Source organism: Drosophila yakuba, chromosome 4, assembly GCF_016746365.2.
Source record: "Drosophila yakuba strain Tai18E2 chromosome 4, Prin_Dyak_Tai18E2_2.1, whole genome shotgun sequence".
Lineage (NCBI taxonomy): Eukaryota > Metazoa > Arthropoda > Insecta > Diptera > Drosophilidae > Drosophila > Drosophila yakuba.
Genome location: NC_052531.2, coordinates 521,803 through 543,862, shown reverse-complemented (window position 1 = coordinate 543,862; position 22,060 = coordinate 521,803). Strand labels below are relative to the sequence as shown.

At 34.3% G+C, this 22,060-nt stretch overlaps 2 protein-coding genes across 8 annotated transcripts; one reads left to right on the top strand and one right to left on the bottom strand.

Moving 5' to 3' along the window:
- Positions 1-1,485: 1,485 nt before the first annotated feature.
- On the bottom strand, positions 1,486-9,946 carry LOC6523725 (calcium/calmodulin-dependent protein kinase type 1). 5 transcript variants are annotated; one of them, XM_039377130.2, is made up of 10 exons: positions 9,892-9,946; positions 9,498-9,563; positions 9,122-9,372; positions 8,922-9,056; positions 6,385-6,459; positions 6,191-6,329; positions 4,858-5,122; positions 2,181-2,307; positions 2,034-2,121; positions 1,486-1,975 (listed from the first exon to the last, which is right to left on the bottom strand). In XM_039377130.2, the coding sequence occupies exons 3-10, from the start codon at positions 9,235-9,237 to the stop codon at positions 1,748-1,750; spliced, it is 1,173 nt and encodes a 390-aa protein (XP_039233064.1). In that variant the 5' UTR covers positions 9,238-9,372; positions 9,498-9,563; positions 9,892-9,946; the 3' UTR covers positions 1,486-1,747. The 5 variants fall into 5 exon arrangements, 4 of the variants coding, with proteins under 4 accessions (XP_039233064.1, XP_002099600.1, XP_015046825.1 ...); XM_002099564.4 differs by lacking the exon at positions 9,892-9,946 and adding an exon at positions 6,732-6,776 and having other exon boundaries at positions 9,498-9,881; XM_015191339.3 differs by lacking the exon at positions 9,892-9,946 and having other exon boundaries at positions 9,498-9,874.
- A 2,038-nt stretch (positions 9,947-11,984) lies between these two features.
- On the top strand, positions 11,985-21,248 carry LOC6523724 (protein BCL9 homolog). 3 transcript variants are annotated; one of them, XM_039377129.2, is made up of 7 exons: positions 11,985-12,169; positions 12,507-12,658; positions 12,719-13,006; positions 13,512-13,721; positions 16,452-18,461; positions 19,023-19,219; positions 19,275-21,248. In XM_039377129.2, the coding sequence occupies exons 2-7, from the start codon at positions 12,649-12,651 to the stop codon at positions 20,808-20,810; spliced, it is 4,251 nt and encodes a 1,416-aa protein (XP_039233063.1). In that variant the 5' UTR covers positions 11,985-12,169; positions 12,507-12,648; the 3' UTR covers positions 20,811-21,248. The 3 variants fall into 3 exon arrangements, with proteins under 3 accessions (XP_039233063.1, XP_002099599.1, XP_015046824.1); XM_002099563.4 differs by having other exon boundaries at positions 12,421-12,658; XM_015191338.3 differs by having other exon boundaries at positions 12,349-12,658.
- Positions 21,249-22,060: the final 812 nt, after the last annotated feature.

The window sequence follows — 22,060 nt, the reverse complement described above, 5'->3', positions numbered from 1 at the left end:
GCAGCTTTGCGCGGTTTGTGGGCGTTAGAGTGGGCGTGGCAAAAAGTTTTTTGGCAAATAGATAGAAATTTACAAGACTAATACAAAAATGAAAAAATATCGAAAAATGTTTTCAAAGTGTGGGCGTGGCAGCTTTTGGCGGTTTGTGGGCGTTAGAGTGGGCGTGGCAGCATGATTCGACAAACTTGCGCTGCGTCTATGTCCCTGGAGTCTGTATGCTTAATCTCAACTTTCTAGCTTATCCTGAGATCTCGACGTTCATACGGACAGACGGACAGACAGACGGACGGACAGACGGACATGGCCAGATCGACTCGACTATTGATCCTGATCAAGAATATATATACTTTATATGGTCGGAAACGCTTCCTTCTGCCTGTTATATACTTTTCAACGAATCTAGTATACCCTTTTAATCTACGAGTAACGGGTATAAAAATAAAAGTATCCATGTTTATTAATATTAATTAATTTAATATGTGACAACAGTAATTAAGCATGCGCTGCGGGTATGCCTTTGGAATCTGCATGGCCAATCTTATACGGACGGACGGAATATAAATAAAAGTACATATACTTTACATGCTTTTACCTATTACAAACTTTTTAACAAATCTAGTATAATCTTTTACTCTACAAGCCACGGGTATAAAAAGGCTTTATGATCAAAAGCGTTTGTGTTTAAATTGATACCCCGTATTGTTTTAGAGCAACCAATATTCGAGCAGTCTCATATACTAATTAATTCATTTAATGATAAAGTTAGAAGCAAGCAACAATTAAGTTTTGTTTCACAAAAAAAATTATTTCTTGAGAGAGGTCACAATTCGTAGGTTTAATATAGATATTTGTTACAAGAAAGTATTAGTCTATTAGTCTAGTACTATTAAGTATCAAATTAATAATAGTTAAGTTTTGGTTTTTTATCGCATCCTATACGTTTCCAGTCAACCCCCAACAAACTTTTTCGTGCAAACGAGGCACAAAAAGCTGGTCATATTACAGTCCTTATGCTTAAAATTAACCGTTCGTAGGTGTATCTCAAAGAATGATCTTTGAAATGCTGAAGTGCGAAAGGTTTCTCATAGCCTTTTTCAATTTGGGTTAATGTTGTACTGACTTATTATTTTTATATTACTGTTCGATGGAACAAAAAGTTAGAAATTATAAATTTTTAAATTAAATATTTATTATGAAAACAGTATAAAAGTAGGTTATGTAACAAAGAACATTAAAAAACTAACATTAACAGTGCAACCCCATCACAATCATTTTTGGAGCTAAAAAAAAATTAAATGTAATGTATTACAAAAATAATAATCTACTTCTCTCATTAATTAACAGGTTTGCCGCAATGGTTTGGTTCAGTTGATTTGTAGTAGAAAAAGTCAAATATTTTAGCGAATTTGGAAACACTCAAAAAAATACCTGAAAGTTGCAAAACATTAAGAGCTAAGCAACAATAGAAATTCTTTTAGCACAAAATTGTTTTGAGTAAGTACTTGACTTTAATAATGAAATTTTCGTCAAAATGTAAATCGTCAATTATAATTCTAACAGCGTATTATGTTAGTATTAAAATCGGTGCAGGCGCGCATGTACATCATATGATATTTGTTTGGCATTTTTAAATGAAAAATTATCCGAATCGTAAGTACGAGATATTTACTAGACTAGACAATAGTTAAAATTCAAAAATGTAATTTAAAACATCATATATGTAACAATATTTTAAGTATCAACTTTGCTACTGTGATGCATTTGTGCTGCCTTCCGACTTGCTGACTTCTTGTGCATGACTTTGTGCAGATTGCTGCGATGAGAAAACATCAGAAGTCCACGCCCCAGTTGCTGCCGTTGGAGATGCGGAGTCTTTTTGGTTATTACTATTGCAAGAATCAAAATTAGCACTGCTATTGCTGTTGAGCGCCATTCGCTGCATTTGGCGGATCACTGTAGCGGCGTAGTAGGCTTGCTAAAAAAGTAATTAAAAAATGTATACATTGCTATTATAAATACTCTATTACACCCACCTTCCAACGAGATTTTGCAAAGTTTTTCTTTAATTGCTCTGACACGGTTCCGTGAATGTTTCTGCTGCTGGCCTCATTTCCTGATATCCTGGTTTATAACGGTAAACAAAATGTAAAATATCGTGTTTGTTTTTATTTGACACTTACCAAGCATGGGCAAGTGCTTGCTTGCAAGTATACCGCTTCTCAACCGTCACGCACATAAGGTTTTTAATGAAATGCTTTGCGGACTCGCTTATTTCATCCCAATAGGGTGAATCGAATTCGAAATCGCCTAAGATCAAAATAATGTTGTTAAATACCGATCAGTCATAAAGGGAGAAAGAATGATTCACAAGCTCGGATTTTCTGAAATTATTTACTACTAAACCCGAAAGTAAAAGAACTAATGGTATATAATCTTTTGCTGCTTCCCTTTTTAATGTCGCCTAACAAATTAGTTCCTTTAAATTTTATTAAAATGTTTACAATACATTATAAAGGGATTATATTTATTTCATTAAAACGATCGCTGCTTATAAATCCCGTCTTTGATACGAAATTGTATATTGTCAGCCGTTCTGCTTCAGATTTAAACTGAGAACAGTTTACACAGAATCAGTCGGACAGACAGCCATTTTTGTACTAATCCAAAGATAAATATTATTTATATGGTCGCCAAAGTCTCCTTCACTACGTTGCAAATTTCTAGTTGAAATTATTTTATCCATTAGATGATTACTTCGTAAGTATTCTGTCGCGAAGCGATAATGGAGCGTATTACTGCAGACATTAATTAAAACATTAGGGAACGCTATAGTTACCCGTTACTCAGATAGTAGAAGTACGAAGGAAGTACAACTTATAGTTGTTGACGGTTTGTGGAAGTTAGAGAGGGCGTGGCAAAAAGATTTTTGGCAAATCGAGAAAAATTTACAAGACCAACAAAAATTTTTTAAAATATCAAATCAAAAGTTTTTTTGGCATATTGATAAAAAATTACAAGGCGAATAAAGAAATGAAAAAATATTAAAACATTGTTCAAAAGTGTGGGCGTGGCAGCCTTTGTCGGTTTTGTGGGCGGCACAGTGGGCGTGGGAAAATGTTTTTTAGCAAATCGATAAAAAATTTACAAGACTAATAAAAAATGAAAAAATATCAAAACATTTTACACAAGTATGGGCGTGGTAGTTTTGGGCGGTTTGTGGGCGTTAGAGTAGGCGTGGCAATATGATTCGACAAACTGCGCTGCGTCTAAGTCTCTATGCTGTCTGTATGCTTAATGTCAACTTTCTAGCTTTTGTAGTTCCTGAGATCTCAGCGTTCATACGGACGGACAGACGGACATGGCCAGATCGACTCGGCTATTGATCCTGATCAAGAATATATATACTTTATATGGTCGGAAAAGATTCCTTCTGCCTGTTACATATTTTTTAACAAATCTAGTATACCCTTTTACTCTACGAGTAACGGCTATAACAACTATAACATAGATATGTCTATTCACCTATACAAACTTTAATTCATAAATTTTTTTGGTTATATAAATCAAAGATTTTGAAAAACGCGTTTATTAGAGAATCCTGCCTTAATCAAGATATGTTAAGTTTTATAATCTTGCAGGGGATATTATAATTGTTTTTAACAAATCTTAATCGAGGAGAATATTAGAAGGCTTAAGACTCGGACGAATTTATTGTCATCGTAATGGTCTGCAAGGGTATAGAATCCTACGTGAATCAACAGTATTTTTATTTACGTTAAGATATATAAAGTTTTAAAAATCTTAAAAAGCTTTTGTGTCAATTATTCCAAAACATAATTCTTATTATTATTATATTATATGATATATACATATTTATATATATTTATATATATATAAATTTATATATATTTATAATAATATATTATATATTATATATATTTATAAATTTATATATGTATATATATATATAAATATAAATATATATAAATATGTATAAATATAATATATATAAATATATTTAAATATATATAAATATATATAAATATATATAAATATATATAAATTTATATAAATATATATAAATATATATAAATATATATAAATATATAAAAAAATATATATAAATATATATAAATATATAAAAAATATATATAAATATATATAAATATATATAAATATATATATAAATATATATAAATATATATAATATATATAAATATATATAAATATATATAAATATATATAAATATATATAAATATATATAAATATATATAAATATATATAAATATATATATATATATAGACTTACAAAAATATGTAAGTTATATATATATATATGGAAGTTATCATGAAATCTGATCATCCTCGGTAAAGTTTTGAATTCATTATTATTATATATATAAATATATATATATAGACTTACAAAAATATGTAAGTTATATATATATATATGGAAGTTATCAAGAAATCTGATCATCCTCGGTAAAGTTTTGAATTCATTACATTATCAATGCCTCTAATTAAAAGCTCTGCAATTTATATATTGATATTATTTTTAAATATTTAAAATATATTTCTATATTTTTAAAACTTTCATATTTTGTCCCAAATCAGGAATGTTGAAAATTATCAGAATAACAACACATCCACAGTTAGAATTTTAACCACAGAAAATGTAATCTAAACTATTTTTTTTTCATCGTTAACACATTTGGGCTGTAGTTATTTAAAAACATTGGAATCATACTGTATCATATTTTGTGTCATATTTTTCAAACACTGTTGATTTGTGCAGGGATCTATCTATAAACATCGGCTTACCGAAGTTAGGTTCCTTCACTGTTTTTTTATAACACCTTTTAAAATCTGTGCGAAAAGATTAGCATCATTTTCGTCATAAAACGGAGGGTAGCCGCATAAGAGAATGTATGAAATCACTCCAATACTCCACACATCGACGGCTTTTCCATACGGTTTTTGCGCTAGCACCTCAGGAGCTACATATCCTGGAGTTCCACATGCTGTAGCCATAATTCCAGAATCCTCCATTTTAGATAAACCAAAATCGCTAATCATTATTTTGCTATCATCGTCGGGACTATAGTAGAGTAAGTTTTCCGGCTGTAAATAATTATTATTGTTATTTAAAGTTTATTGTTTAATGTTTATAGTTATTCAATATAAATACTTTACTTATGTGCTATACTTTATAATACCGTGCTTAGAATAGGATTGGGTTAATTTTATTTTAGGCACAGTAGAATGTGTGAAATATCGCACCGACATAATATCTGTTTATTATTATACCCGTTACTCGTAGAGTAAAAGGGTATACTAGATTCGTTGAAAAGTATGTAACAGGCAGAAGGAAGCGTTCCCGACCATATAAAGTATATATATTCTTAAACAGGATCAATAGCCGAGTCGATCTGGCCATGTCCGTCCGTCTGTCTGTCCGTCCGTATGAACGCTGAGATCTCAGGAACTACTAAAGCTTGAGATTAAGCACACAGACTCAAGAGACATAGACGCAGCGCAAGTTTGTCGATTCATGTTGCCCACTCTAACACCCACAAACCGCCCAAAACTGCCACGCCCACACTTTTGAAAAATGTTTTGATATTTTTTCATTTTTTTATTGGTCTTGAAAATTTTTATCGATTTGCAAAAACTTTTTGCCACGCCCACTGTAACGCCCACAAACCGCCCAAAACTGCCACGCCAACACTTTTGAAAAATGTTTTGATATCTTTTCATTTTTGTATAGTCTTGTAAATTTCTATCAATTTGCCAAAAAAAATTTTCCCACGTCCACTCTAGCTGAGTAACGGGTATCAGATAGTCGGGGAACTCGACTATAGCGTTCTCTCTTGTTTTACATTTGTTATAGTTGTGTCTCTCATTTACATAAATTATTAATTCTATAATTAAATTATTTTTTATTTTTTTTGTATAGGCATATACGCAACATAAACATGTCCAGCATGCCGGAGATATAAAAGTTTATGACGAAATTAAAATCAATTTATTAAAAATAAGACGTACAAAAAGACTTGGTTATCCATTTTTTGAAAGACAAAAAACCGCGTGGCTGATATATATTACTTTTCGTTAAACGTTATACATTTCAGAGATCCGTTGCCTATACATCTATATATTCAAGATATAAATCAGACAAAATTGTATTACCTTAAGATCACGATGAACTACACCTTGCTCATGCATATAATCAACCGCTTCTAGTATCTGTCTTATGAGATGAGAAGCGTCCTTTTCAGTGTAGGATCCCTTTTCTACAATGCGATCAAAGAGTTCCCCACCAGTAACCCTGTAAGTACCAAAAATAAAAGTAAAACCACTAGATACAGATTGCATTAACGTACAACTCCATAACGAGGTACACCTTTGACTTGTCCTCATACGTTTCCAAGAGTTGCACTATATTTGGATGAGTTAACCTGAAAGCAAAATTGTAATCACTTGAATTTCTGTGGGTATCATCACCATAATAAACAAAATACAAGCCATAATTGTTCGCCCTCAAGGGATGTAGGAAATCCAAAAATATTTGAAACACACCTTTAACTCAATACCTAACATAAAGTTCAGCCTTGAGACGCTATTTAAATATAATGTGATGTGATGTGACAAAAACCTCAAATCGCTGTTTTAAGACTGATTTCTATATGCGAGTGCAAAAGTTCAAAATGGGTTTGGGATATGAACTCACCGCGTTCCATTTGGACATTTGCCGTCGAAATGATTTGCACTGAACCTAAACATGAAAAGAAAGTAAATTAAGCAAACAACAAGAACGAGTTTGTAAAACAAGAAAATAAATATAAAAAGCCAAGGAAATTAACACTATGCAACTAGTGTACGCTTTGCTAATATGTTTCTTTTGAAATTTATATATTTCGAATAAAATCTTAATTTTAAATGTATGTACTAGGTATACATATATACATATTTAATTTCTTAATCAATATCAAGTCTTCTCGGAGTAGCGCTGTCCGCTGTCCCTGTTAACATAAATACAGCACACAAATTTTTGCAAATTCCCCAAACAAAAATAGCCTTTAAAGTATATTTGTAATATTTTTAAATGTGTTATCTTCAATAAAAAAAATCAGATCTATTAATTTGTATAAAGATAAGATTAATTAATTAATAATTAAATCCCTTCTTAAATTTGAGCCGGTAAAAGCTCTTTTCCACTTGTAAGTACGAATTAAGCATTGGTTACGTCCCCCTGATATTTCCCAAACAAAGTTCGTTTTAAAATTATTATTAATATAATTAAATTTAATTTAAATCGATATGTATATTCTTCCTTTGCGGAGTATAGAATATTGTTATAAGTAATTAGTATATTTATTGTTAAAATTTTGAAACCTATTTAAAAAAAATATTTTTTTTTGCATTTCTTATTGGAAATGAGCTCGGTTATCTTAAATGTGAGATCGGTTGCTCTCAAGGGCGAGATCGGTTCTTCTCAATATCAAGGTCGGGTCGTCTTGTCTAGATTTTCAGCTCAAAAATACTCAAATCAAGTTTCTTGAGCACGATTTTTTCTCTACAAAAATTCTAGATCGAAATTAAAGATAAAAACCGATATGAAAATTGATTTTGTATATAATCATTACGAGGAGTATACAACAAACTCTAAAGAGTTAGATACTTTTTTACGAAAATAATTCGATACCCGTTAATCCGCTAGTGGGAGTACGAACACGAAAAATAATAAAATTAAAAAATTTTTAGTGTGGGCGCTACAGTTTTTGACGTTAGGTCGTAGCAAAAACTTTTTGATATATCTATAGACATTTATTATATAATAAAAATAAAAAAAGTCAACAAATTTTTCAAAAGTCGCAGTTTTGGGCTGTTTGTAGGCGTTAGAGTAGGTTTATGGAGAGACGAACATAGACAATTCGACTCGGCTTGTGATTCCTTCTACCTATTTAATACTTTTCACAAACCTAGTATACCCTTTACCTTTTATTAAATAATGAATATCAAAAGTGCAAATGAATATCAAAAGTGAATATTACAGGGGTAGTCAACTCCGATTGCGATCGCTCATAAACATAATTTCGCAACTGCACTATTTTCAGCGGAAGTGGTTTCTTCAAATTAAGAAGTGTATCGTGAAAGATTGAACGAATTGTGGGTATTCCTTTTCAGGTTGAAACAAGAAAGAAAACTGCTTTGGCAAGCCAAAGGTTATATTCCTAGCAGTAAATAAAAATTACTTTAATTTAAGAAAAGTATGACCTATTTTCAAATATATTAGGTGATATTCCGATACTTTTTAGTTTATACCGAATTAGAATGCTTTATAAACAATAAAGCAAGAACAATCCCCACTAATCTTATGGTTCCAATATAACATAGTATGTTATTTATATATACTTACATGGATCAACCAATGAATAAAATAATAAATGGTCAAAATATTTTAAATTACTTAATGGTTGGTCGATTAATAAATATCCTTTTTTATTGAAAAATACTGGCTTTGCACCGGTAAAGTGTTATTTTAACTTTTTGTTAAATGTAACCGCTTATCTGAAGGTTTTGTTTATAATCTATTGCGGTCATCTATATATATTTTTACCCATAGAAATATATCTTCGTTTAACTTATCACGTTAACTCAAGTTATATCAAATGCAAATGTTACTATTGTCCTAATCGTAATATATCTATCAAAACCTTTATTTAGTATTTTTTTTCCCCCATTCTATTAGGCCGACCGACACACTTGAATACTGAGTACTATTGCTAATGCTAAATTTCATATTTTATTTCCGTTTACGTTTACAGGCAAAAAATATATTTCGCTTTTTATTTTATTTATTACGGGTTTTTGGTTTAAAATTCCTTCATCGTCAACTCTAAATTATTAAGGTTCTTACCTTCTCAAAACGCGAATTTCATTCTCCAGAGATTCTTCCTTTCCCTTTAAAGCTTTCTTATCGATTATTTTCACTGCAAAGTGTTCTCCTGGCGGATCTTTGCTTTCAGCTAGGCGTACTTCTGAAAAGGCTCCACTTATGAAGCGGTGAAAAATGGTTAGTCATTAAAGTACTTTTAAATGTTCCTTCATAGCACGTACGTCCCAAGAAGTCCGTGAAGATTATATTTCTCTTCAATCGACACTTGCTTATTGAGCTCCTTTATGTCCTTCGCCTTGGCTTTTTTGCCCGAATCCTTTTTGCCAAACAAAGGCATTTCTAAGCAAGTAGACGTATGTTTTTAGTTTTCCAAAATTCGCATGGTTATTGCGCTTCAACACCTTAAGTCAGACTTCCCACAGGTTTCTAATAATTTTACCGACAATTCTTATCAGCGAAGCCGAGCATATACCTAAAATCACAGGTACATACATATGTAGCTAGACACAAAGTTATGCAGTTGTTTTCGGTTTGGAGCTCAATTATAGCGCTCAGCAAATGAGTTCTGCTGCCAAAGGTTAAATTTTAGCTGATTACCTTATAATGAGTACATCTGTAGTACATACTCTGGTGTGTATATATTATATACATATATATATAAATCTGTTTAAGCAGTAAAATTTTAATCTTATTGAATGTTTTAACTATTTATATCAACAAGAACGAGCAAGTTCTATGTACATAAGTTGCTTCACTTTAAACAGAAAAGAATTAAAGACGAATTTTCAAAATGTCCCCCATATTGGAGACTTTGTTGCAAGCCAACGCGTTTTGTTTTTTTTAAATACATCTAATGTATCAAAAAACTGTTTACAGGTCTTATTGTTTACACAAATGTTTATTTAGAATTCTCCGAATAAATATATACTTGTGCGTTGCACCGCAATGATGCCTGTTCTAAAAGAGTACACACGCTAGGAATTACAATTACTTTTAGTATTGATTTATTGATTTTATTCAGGCGCTGGCGCAACCATTGTGTCAGTGTTGGTCAACCAGCATTTTTTTTCCTATAAATTAGATAGTTTTAATTGTTAATGCAATTTTTATATATTTATAATTTTTTATATTTATAACTCAGCCGAAGGCCACCGCAGCTATGGCTGATACCCATCCTGTAGCTTAATTTACAAATTAAGTATACAGAGAACAATAAATAAATAATATATAAATTCCAACTTGGAAAGCACCATGTTGCATGAAAAATAGCATCAAAAAGGGGATTGCAAGCTTTTACCATAAATATTAGTACAACCAGCACTAAAACATTCACTTTTCAAGTTCTGATTCTGATGTATACCACACGGTATGTATATTTTATACGGTTCAAATCTCTCTCTTAAATTAAACTCTAAAGCGACATTAAGTAAAGCTCGTCAAGAATATAAACATATATGTATGAACGACACTTTCTTCCCTACTGTTTTAATTTTCTAACTAAAAACAATTTAAACAAAGGTAACAATAATTGATAACATGATACTCATGTTGCCACGCCTACTCTAACATCTACAAATCGCCCAAATATGCCCCGCCAACACTTTTTAAAAGTGTTTTGATATTTTACAATTTATTTGTTAGTCTTTTCATTTCGTACGTTTTATGAATAGAGGATATATGTAAATCAGTTTTATTTATTTAAATATTTCAAGTTTGCCCTGCATTAGTTACTTATAATATGCCCATTTAATTTTAAATTATGTCAGCTTTTTACTTAGTGCTGTGGAGATTTTGGGTTCAAAGTCTCATACGATTTTTACATTAAATTACATTTATTATTTGATAAATTTATCAATGAATTTAACAAAAAATAAATTATTTAAAAAATATGTAATACTCCTAACTATATCGAATTCGTGTAGATATTTTAGAAGTAAGTCTGGGAACCTGTCTGGAACAGGGCCGATATCTCAATACCCCAAGAACATCCTAGAGAAACAGTTGGAAATTTAAGCGATGTGAAGCTCTGATCAAAACAACTACCAATATACTGAGTCTTAAGAAAATAATGTAGAGCCATTAAACTTACTGTGAGTGTTGTATAATTTAATTTTTTTGTTCCGTTTTTGTGAATTATTAGCCCCTTAAATAATTGAAGTACATTTAACTTTGTATAAATGTGTGACTGTGGCAGTGGATAATGGGCTTTTCATACAGAATCCAATCTATCCGTTTGTTCGTTAGACTGGATTGAAATTTTGCAAGACAAATATAAAGCACAGAAAAATGAAAACTATTTTCTAAAAGATAATGTTTGAACGCTTTAGTGGGTTTAGTGGGAATTAGAGTGGGTTTGGCAACGTTCCGAAACAAACTTGCACAGCGTAAGCGTCAGTATAATTTGCATTCTCAATCTAATAGACAAATATGGCTAGTCAATTCAATTATAGACATACTTTTCTTGCTTAACATCGTATTAATATTATCACTTTTAAAATCTTAAAATTCGAAAGAGATGAAAAGTAATAGCGTGTTTCTTTTGGCACATGCAAAAGTTTCCAAGAAAGCCCTAGTATTAAGGACATAAAACGGGCGTCCAAAACAAAAAACCAAAATTTTTACAGGCACAAATTTTTTTCCAAAGACCCAAAAAAAATACTAAGAACCTCCCAAGAACGATATAATTTTCTATATTTTTTGACTTATCGATAGACCGTCGCGTTTTGTTTAAATTGGATCGAATCTGAAAATGAGTTCTAACTAATGCAGCAGTCACACCAGCTACTGTAGCGTTATTTAAAATTTTTTTTAAATTAAATTATCCATGTTCATATATTCATATATGTGTTCCTAATAGTTATATATTTTGGTGCACCATCTTATTTTTGGTCCAATTTCTGTTCTCCTGAGTACTGTGCCTTAATTCAAAGTCACTTGTTAAATCACAGCAGCTTAATAATTTAAAAGGGTCTCATTTGGGTGGTAGATTTGTTATAGAATACCCTGATTATTTATGACTATTAAAGCTACCAAATCTGGATTTTTTGTTCGGAAGTATTTATAAGACTAATTTTGGTTTGTTCAAATTATTGCGGTCTGGTCACATATGAGGACAGTAATTACATTTTTTATATATAAGATTGTTTTTCTTATTATACGAGGTAATCTGTTTATTCCGAAGTATGTTAACAATTTTCGACTCCTGCTAACATAACGTGTTGTCGATGTACGAAAATTTGTGTCTCCAAGCTTACAATTACTTTAGCTAAGTAAGTTGCTCGCAAGTGTTAATGCATATTTACATATACATATAATTTTCACATAGAAGAATTCCACATTAAAGAATTTTAAATTAAACAATATAAAATCATCCTTATAATTTTGGCTTTTGCTTCGCGAAATATTTGTGAGATGTAAGCACACGCATTGAGTGCAGTTTTTGGTCTAGATTTGCCCAACTGTGTTCGTCGACTGCTAAAGCAGTCAAACGATGAATTTTCAATTCAATTCGATCAATTAGACACACAAGCCATCTTAGGAAGGTCGATTTGAAGGGATTCGATTTGTAGGAGCTACTACAATGCTCTCGACTACAATGCCCCGCAGTCCCCCTCAAGCACAGCCGCAACAAAACTCCGATGCCTCAACAAGTGCATCTGGGTCGAATCCTGGAGTTGGGATTGGAAATGGGATCTCGGCCACCAACATAAGTTCTCCAAAGAACCTTAAAAACGAACTCTTTTCTACTATGTCGCCGGGTAAGTGTTATGTATTGATTTTTCATTGTGCGGAAATATAACAACTCTCTATGTTTACAGATCAAATTAAAGTGACACCAGACGAAGGCACAGAGAAAAGCGGACTATCAACTAGTGATAAAGCTGGAGGAGTCGCAGTCGGAGGAGGCGGAAATATTTCGTCTGAGGGACCAACTATGCTAAGGCAGAACTCTTCGAGTAGCATCAACTCGTGCCTAGTCGCTTCTCCACAAAACTCCAGTGAGCACTCGAATAGCAGCAATGTATCGGGTACAGTGGGCCTTACTCAGATGGTAGATTGTGACGAGCAATCGAAGAAAAAGAAATGTAGTGTGAAGGACGAGGAAGGTAAGACTGCCATAAAAATTGCTTAAAAAATTCAGACATACTTTCTCTACTTATTTAATTTGCTTTCCTCGTAATATGTACAATTTTAGTTATAAAACTGACCAACTTGTAAACTTGGCTAAAATTTCGAAATCTGGAATCAATAATATAAACAGCCCTAATTAAACTCATAAAAATATTCTTACACCTTGATGGAATTATTTATGCATACATATCATAGATTTACACAAACATCTCGAAAAAGAAAAAATTGGTTTGATAAATATCAGTTTTGGATAAAAATTTCCCTGCTTTACTTTCTAGAAAATATTTATTAAAAAGTTGCCAAGTGGAATGACATAATAACCCAATAGTTTTCGATTTAAAGCATTAAAGAATTTTGAATAGCCAAGTCATGCAGTAGCGCATTGCTACACGTAATGTAAAATCCATTTTTATTTTAATGCTGTTTTAATATTCCATAATTTATAAATTTATAAAAATAACCATAAATGCCCTATTTCAGAAATATGTTCTAATAAAGCAAAAGGACTAGCAGCTGGCGGTGGCTGCGGAACAGGGTCTACATCCAGTCTGACTGTCAAGGAAGAGCCCACTGATGTCTTAGGCAGTTTAGTAAATATGAAAAAAGAAGAAAGAGAAAATCATTCGCCAACGATGTCTCCTGTCGGATTTGGTTCAATAGGTAATGCACAGGACCTCTCCGCTACGCCGGGTAAGTAAACTTTTAATGATTATTATACATTTTCGTTGTATATTATAAATGTAGTTCCAGTGACGCTATACAAAGCGCACAAAATCATGAACCGTGGAGACATGGTAAAAGTTTTCTTAACAATAAATATAAACCGAGTTTTTTTCTTTTTAATTTGCTCCATAAAACTGGGTATCTGATAGTCAAAGAACTACTACAGCGTTCTCTTCTGCTTTGTGTTTTAAATGAAAAAGTAGTACTTCCTAATTTGTATAATAAAATTTATTAAATAAACGGAATTTTGATATAAACATCCAAAATTTCTATAAGCGAAGGGAATATTATAAAAAACCGTATTTTAAATGATTAGTTTAGGGAAAATGGGTTGGAATATTAACATTTTAAAATGTATTGAAATGAAATGTAGGAAATCTTCGTTTGAGCTGAACCATATAAATTTTAAAATTTGTTGTTTGGCTTAGCGGAAAATTAGATTGTTAGCCATTTTGCTCAATTTTAAATACTAATCACGGTTTTGGAATTTAATTTGTATAGCTAAATTTTTTCTTTCGATTAAGATCGGACAACCGCAGCAGATTTCTATTTCTGCGTGTATATATACAGCTGCGAAAAATAAAATAGCAGCACTTGCCCAGTAAAACTTTGAATAAGTCTCCTACCTACAGTTTGGGTTTTAAAGGAGCTGAAATACCTTTTTAGAAAGGTTAAACAATTCACATTTTAGGAAATAAATAAAATAAATAAAAATAAATTTAGGAAAATAACTACAATTGTTTTATTTATTCGTATTTTAAATGAGGAACTTTGTTAGGAACGACAAAATTAGGCGAAAAAAATAACTTCAATCTTAAACTTGATAGTAACAAATTCACTAATATCAAATGTTTGCGTATTAAAACTACACCCATCCCACTAATATATTTCATATTTGGTAGTATATCCCTTATTACCAATAACAGGAGCTCAACGTTTTGGCATGGAATCATCCACGTCCTGGCACCGTGCTAGGGATATTTTGCACCAGGACTCCTTAATTATATCCCAAAGTTTTTCGTTCTTAGTTAGCTTTGAAGCTTCAACTGCATTTCTCATATCTGACCAAGAATTTTAGATGGGATTACGGCCTGGGGACTGTGCAGGCCAATCCAAAACAGGAACAGATTTATTTTGGAACTTTCCTGCTGGTGTACTTGGGGTCACAGTCGTTTTGAGGCAAAGGGTAGCATCACCGTCACCAAAATATCCACAAACACATGTTGGTCCATGATGGTTTTTATCCAATGTATTTCCCCAACTACATTGTACGAGAAACAACATCGTATCCTTCGTGTTTAATTGCTTCTACTGTGTAATTGGCTTATATTCGGTGTTCCTAAGGCGCCTTACATACTATCAAGATCCATTGCCACCAAAAAAAACATCCTGGCTCTCATCTGACCATAAAAAGTTCCTCCATTTTTCGCATTGCTAATTTAAATGTTCCTTGGCAAACTTAATGCGCTTGGGTTTGTGTATCCCATTTAAAAGAGGGACTTTCCTTGGACTACAGCCTTTTAAACCATGTTTCTTTAGACATGTGTGAACTGTTTGCAATGTTGCGGATATGCTGAGATCATTTTTCAATTCGGTAGCAGCTTTAAATGGATCCTTACTGCTCTCGGGCCTTTTGAAGAGATGGGTGCCCAATAATTGTTCTCTCCCACGTGTTTCGAGATTCTCGTTGTAGGTGATTACATTTCGTATCATTTTGTTTGAGCATTGAAGGATTCGACCAATATTTCTGTGTGATTTTCCTTCAGAAATTGGTTATTTGATCATGTTACGTTTTTCTGAAGTGCAATGCTTTCTTCGTCCCATTTAAAAATTTTTTTTAAGGTATGTTTCAAAAATAAGGTTGGAAATGCTTTTCACTAAAACAAACCGCTTACAAGTATTAAATATTTGAAAAAATCGGTAGTGATGCTATTTATACCCGTTACTCGTAGAGTAAAAGGGTATACTAGATTCGTTGAAAGCGTTTCCGACCATATAAAGTATATATGTATGTTCTTGATCAGGATCAATAGCCGAGTCGATCTGGCCATGTCTGTCCGTCCGTATGAACGTCGAGATCTCAGGAACTACAAAAGCTAGAAAGTTGAGATTAAGCATACAAACTCCAGAGACATAGAAGCAGCGCAACTTCGTCGATTCATGCTGCCACGCCCACACTTTTGAAAAATGTTTTGACATTTTTGTATTGGTCCTGTAAATTTCTATCAATTTGCCAAAAATCTTTTTGCCATGCCCACTCTAACGCCCACAAACCGCAAAAAACTGTCAGTGTTGAAGACTCTCCTTCGCACCTCCACTAGCTGAGTAACGGGTTTCAGATAGTCGGGGGACTCGACTATAGCGTTCTCTCTTCTTTCTTTGCCCCATTCTAGACCTTGCCGTTTCAAATAAAATTATAAAAAATAAATTTTTTTAACATTTTTGTATGGGAAAAATATCGTATTTTGTACTACGGTACCGCAACCTTAATTTATTTGATCGAGAATAAAATACTTTATGGTGCTGCTATTATTTTTTTCGCAAGTGTATATGTATAGTAGCCTTCGCACACTCCTAGTGCGCTTTGAGACTACGAGGAGTTCCGCCCACAGTCAATTTTGTATTTATGTTTTCCTAGCTATTTTATGCTTTTATGGTGTATTTTAATAATTATTTCTTATTTTTAATTTCACTTAGTCAAAATAGAAAGAATTTCAAGCGACAGTACCACGGAAAAAAAAACCGCCTCCTTGATAATGAATAATGATGAAATGGGCATGGATGGCTGTAATCATTTGAACCCCGATTTTATTAGTCAATCTTTAAATAATCCTCCAATTTCGAGCATATTAGTAAGCGGAGTAGGACAAGCACCCGGTATAGGAGTTGGAGCTGGGGCAGGGAACTTATTGACAGCCAACGCCAATGGAATCTCCCCTGGTAGCAGTAATTGTTTGGATTACATGCAACAGCAAAATCACATTTTCGTGTTTTCAACTCAGCTGGCCAACAAAGGGGCCGAATCTGTTTTAAGCGGACAATTTCAAACTATTATTGCGTATCACTGCACCCAGCCAGCAACAAAAAGCTTCCTGGAAGACTTTTTTATGAAAAATCCTCTAAAGATGAACAAGTTGCAGAGGCACAATGCCTTGGGAATGCCATGGATAGGCATGGGACAAGTGGGACCAACTCCTCCTAATTCTGTAGCAAAGATAACACAACAGCAGCCACATTCAAAGACCGTAGGCCTATTGAAACCCCAATTCAATCAGAATGAAAACAGCAAACGTAGTACTGCCAGTACGCCTAGCAACTCTTACGTCGACCAGTCTGAACCTATGGGCAATGATACTGAACTGATGTGCTGGGATGGCGGAGCCCCAAACACCAGTAGGTCTGCCCAAAACTCACGAGACCATGTAGACAGTATCAGTACACCCAGCGAGTCACAGGCAATAAAGATACTGGAAGCAGCTGGCGTTGATTTGGGATCGGTTACAAAAGGAAGCGATCCATGTCTAACGCCTGAAAGCAACATTGTATCACTGCAAGGTGTTAAGGTTCCAGACGAAAACCTTACACCACAACAGCGGCAGCATCGGGAAGAACAGTTGGCAAAAATAAAAAAAATGAATCAATTTCTTTTTCCTGAAAATGAAAATTCAGTAGGAGCTAATGTAAGCTCACAGATACCGAAAATTCCAGGGGATTTAATGATGGGCATGCCGAGTGGCGGAGGCGGATCTATTATAAATACGACAATACGTCAACTGCATATGACTGGTAACACTAAATCTGACCTCTTGTCGGGGACAAGTTCGGGACTTTCGGAGGATGTAATGCTTCCTGGAGATGTTATATCAGATATGGGTGCTGTAATGGGATGTAATAACAGTCAGAAAAACAGCGTGCAATGTGGATCTGGAGTAGGAGTTGTGGCTGTCACAGGAACTACTGTAGCTGGAATAAATGTCAATATGCATTGCTCAAGCTCCGGCGCTCCGAATGGCAACATGATGGGAAGCTCAACGGATATGCTGGCTTCGTTTGGCAACACAAGCTGCAACGTCATCGGAACGGCGCCAGATATGTCTAAGGAGGTTTTAAATCAAGATAGTCTAACCCATTCACATCAAGGGGGAGTTGCTCAAATGGAGTGGTCAAAGATTCAACAACAATTTTTCGAGGAGCGTCTCAAGGGGGGCAAACCAAGACAAGTCGCCGGAAATGTAGCACCGCAACAGCAAACTCCTTCTGCAACTGGTGGAAACTCGTCAGGCAGCCAGGTGCGAACCCTGCAAGGTCCTCCTCCTCCTTACCACTCAACCCAGCGATCGGCGTCAGTACCCATAGCCACTCAATCACCCAATCCCTCGAGTCCAAACAACCTATCCCTGCCGTCACCGCGCACAACTGGAGCAGTCATGGGCTTGCCAACCAACTCTCCCAGCATGGATGGATCAGGATCATTATCTGGATCTGCTCCACAAGCTAATACGTCGGCGGCTCAGGCTGGCACAACAACAGTGCTCTCAGCAAACAAAAACTGTTTTCAGGCAGACACCCCATCGCCGTCAAATCAAAATCGAAGTAGAAATACCGCATCATCAAGCGTTCTTACGCATAACTTAAACAGCAACCCAAGTACCCCTCTATCCCATCTATCACCAAAGGAATTGGACTCATTCGGTCAGTCCTCTGCTGGTAATTAAAAATGTTTAAACTAAAAAAAAATTTATTTTAATAGATAAATAAAAAATATTACGTTAGTAATAATTATAAAATTATAAATATAATTATAAATAAATAAAATATTACGTTACGTAATAAATAAAATATTACGTTAGTAATAATTTATTACGTTAGTAATAATTTATTTATAACATTCCGGGTTATGTTATTGGATAAAATACGAATAGCGTTTATTTTAAATTCGTTTAATATTATTTAACAAAAAAATTATGTTTTCCGGCACGATATATATGTATATTTATATATGTATTATTGTAAGGATCACTAATTAAGTTGTTTATCTCAGGATAAACTCTCGACTTATAAATATGTCTGAAAATAAATGATTTCGGGACCTCAGATCCAATTAAAAACCCCGAATTCTACAGGTTCAGAGATAATAAACAATGTTGAATTTTGTTGATATCCAGGAAATTATTACTATTTAACATGAACGTTCATATTTGGTTACTACAAAATCACTCTTATTTAAATAAAATCTCTAAAAAGATGTTTACAATAATATTTCTACAGCTGACAACATAAAAAGTAGGCGACCAAGCCCCCAGGGTCATCGGTCACCAGTTAATACTCTAATAGAGGCAAATAAAGATGTAAGATTTGCTTCCTCCAGTCCTGGTGTGATCTTTAACCCACACCCGCATATGCAAAGCAATTCGAATTCAGCATTAAACACCTATAAAATAGGCCCTACCAATATACAGATGGAGGTAATATTTAAATATTTTATTTAAAGTTTCTGTGTTAATTTATCTTTTTTATCAGCGTCAAACTTCAGCACAAGGAGGATCTGTACAATTTAGTCGGCGCTCCGATAATATTCCGCTAAATCCCAACAGCGGGAATCGGCCGCCACCAAACAAGATGACTCAAAACTTCGATCCAATCTCTTCTTTGGCACAAATGTCCCAACAACTAACAAGTTGCGTGTCGAGCATGGGAAGTCCAGCCGGTACTGGTGGTATGACGATGATGGGCGGTCCGGGACCGTCTGACATTAATATTGAGCATGGAATGATTTCGGGATTAGATGGATCAGGAATAGATGTGATAAATCAAAATAACTGTCATTCAATGAATGTTGTAATGAACTCAATGGGTCCGCGAATGCTGAATCCTAAAATGTGCGTACCAGGCGGTGCAAGTGGACCGCCTGGCTTTAATCCCAATTCCCCCAATGGTTTATTAAGAGAGAATTCCATAGGGTCTGCTTCAATACCTGGTTGTGGGTCAGCAAACTCTACAAATTTTCAAGGCATTGTGCCGCCCGGCGTCAGAATGATAGGTCGAATGCCAGTCAATTTTGGTTCGAATTTTAATCCTAATATACAGGTAAAGGCGAGTACCCCAAACACCATACAATACATGCCAGTACGGGCACAGAACGCCAATAACAATAACAACAATGGAGCTAACAATGTGCGAATGCCACCTAGTCTGGAGTTTTTGCAGAGGTACGCTAACCCACAAATGGCTGCTGTAGGCAATGGATCGCCGATATGCCCAACATCTGGTATCGACGGTGGTTCTGTTATGCCCGGAATGATTGTGGGACCAGGAACAGGAGCGATGCTTATGAATTCTTCTGGAGATCAGCAACAAAATAAGATCACAAACAACCCAGGAGCAAGCAACGGCATTAACTTCTTTCAGAATTGCAATCAAATGGGTATTATGGACGAAGAAAGTGGATTAGCCGGTCATGACGGCACAATGAATATTGCTCAACCATCTATGATAAGGGGCATGCGTCCACATACCATGCGACCACATGCAATGGGCCCGCGGATGCAAGCCGTTAACAGACAAAATCAGTATGCGCAGTCATCGGATGGTGTTGACTGTGTCGGGGATCCCTCAGCATTTTTTAATAACGCTACCTGCAATAGCACTGGACCACTTATGTTTGCATCATCACAACAGTCAAATCAGCCTAAGTCACAGCACCTGAAGAACTTACCTAGTGGAATGTGTCAAAACCAATCTGGATTGGCAGTGCCACAAGGGCAGATCCAACTACAGGGGCAAGGGCAGGCGCAGGGTCAGTCTTTAATTGGACCTACCAATAATAATTTAATGCCAACTGGCGGCAGTGCTGGTGCTTCTAACGGCGTCTCTGGCATCAATTTCGTTGGACCCTCCTCTACGGACCTGAAGTACGCCCAGCAATATCATAGTTTTCAGCAGCAGCTATATGCCACCAACACCCGAAGTCAACAACAACAGCAGATGCACCAGACCAACATGATAACAATGCCGCCGAATTTATCCCCGAATCCAGCGTTCTTTGTCAACAAATAAACGTCTTGATTTTTGCTGCCCTCGCCATGTATTGTTTACTAGTCTCCAAAATAAGGAATACATCTCTAAATAAGATTTTGTTAAGCTTATTTCCGTAGATGTTTTTACAACGGAGAAAATTACCATTTGGATATGCAAATGATAACGTTGGACACAACATATTTTATTTGCAACTTGTAAAAGTCACATCTAAGTTAAATGTAGAATCTGTATTTGAACATAAAAGGTCATCGCTCCGCGAATATGTACAAATAATCGAAATTTTAGTTACCAGCAGCTATTTTCTGTTATTATTTAATATGTGCGCTGCTCTCTGTGTTAAAAGAAATTAAATATATATATATATGTAAAGCACTTGATATATAATGCTCTCAACTTTATTGTAATCAATATTAAGAGAACTGTAAATTCTTCCATAAAAAAGGAATGCAAAAACGATTTTTTAGTGTTTGTGTTTAAAGAATGGAATTAGAAAATTCTTTCATCGGTTGGCTCGATTCTAAGACCTTGTTCGCTGGCATGGAATGATAGCCATCAGTGACTGCCATATTGGGATGAGAGTCGCAGCTGTGCTACTATACAATATTATACACTTCAGCCGAAAGTACTTACAGGTACGCCCTCACTTCTTCGGCGACCATTCGAAAAAAAGTTAAAGATAAAAAGTGGCCGCGTACCTGCTCATTAGAGAATTGGCGATCAATAGCTGGGTTGCTCTTTGCTTACGATGCAATGAACGGAAACATTTATAGTCCTTAATTTTTTCGCACCCGGGTCTTGAACTTACCTAGTTGGGTAGCTGAAAGGCTTAAATTTAAAAAACATTTGTAAAATGGTATATGTAAATATGTAGGATATAAGCTACTATACGCTTTTCGAAGTAGCCAGATATGGATTAATCTATCCATTGATAAAGCAAGAATGTTATGATTAAACATGCACATTGCAAAGACAGTCGCAAGTTCCCACTTTTGAAAAATGTTTAAATAAAATAATATCGCCAAAGTTAATGTGTTACAGTACCGGTTCTAAAATGTGGTTCTAAATGAGGTGCTCCGAAAGTAATGTTTATATATTTTCCGCTTGCAGTCGTGCTGTAGTTCAGTTTTCTTATTATGGCGAACATAGTATAGGTGACCATGCTCTACATGCTTTCAGTCCCATGTATCACAGATGTGACCTCTCTATCTTCCAAAAATGTACCGTTAATATAAATAAATGCTCCTATTCTGTCATTGGAAGTCAGTTAG

Excerpts from the sequence above, each read along its gene's own strand:
- LOC6523725 (XM_002099564.4), bottom strand. The coding sequence starts at position 9,237 with ATGCCTTTGTTTGGCAAAAAGGATTCGGGCAAAAAAGCCAAGGCGAAG. Across the intron at positions 5,123-6,190 it reads TAGTTCATCGTGATCTTAAG|CCGGAAAACTTACTCTACTA; the intron begins GTAATACAATTT and ends AATTATTTACAG. Across the intron at positions 2,122-2,180 it reads CAAGCACTTGCCCATGCTTG|GATATCAGGAAATGAGGCCA; the intron begins GTAAGTGTCAAA and ends GTTATAAACCAG.
- LOC6523724 (XM_002099563.4), top strand. The coding sequence starts at position 12,481 with ATGCTCTCGACTACAATGCCCCGCAGTCCCCCTCAAGCACAGCCGCAA. Across the intron at positions 12,659-12,718 it reads CTTTTCTACTATGTCGCCGG|ATCAAATTAAAGTGACACCA; the intron begins GTAAGTGTTATG and ends CTATGTTTACAG. Across the intron at positions 13,007-13,511 it reads TAGTGTGAAGGACGAGGAAG|AAATATGTTCTAATAAAGCA; the intron begins GTAAGACTGCCA and ends GCCCTATTTCAG.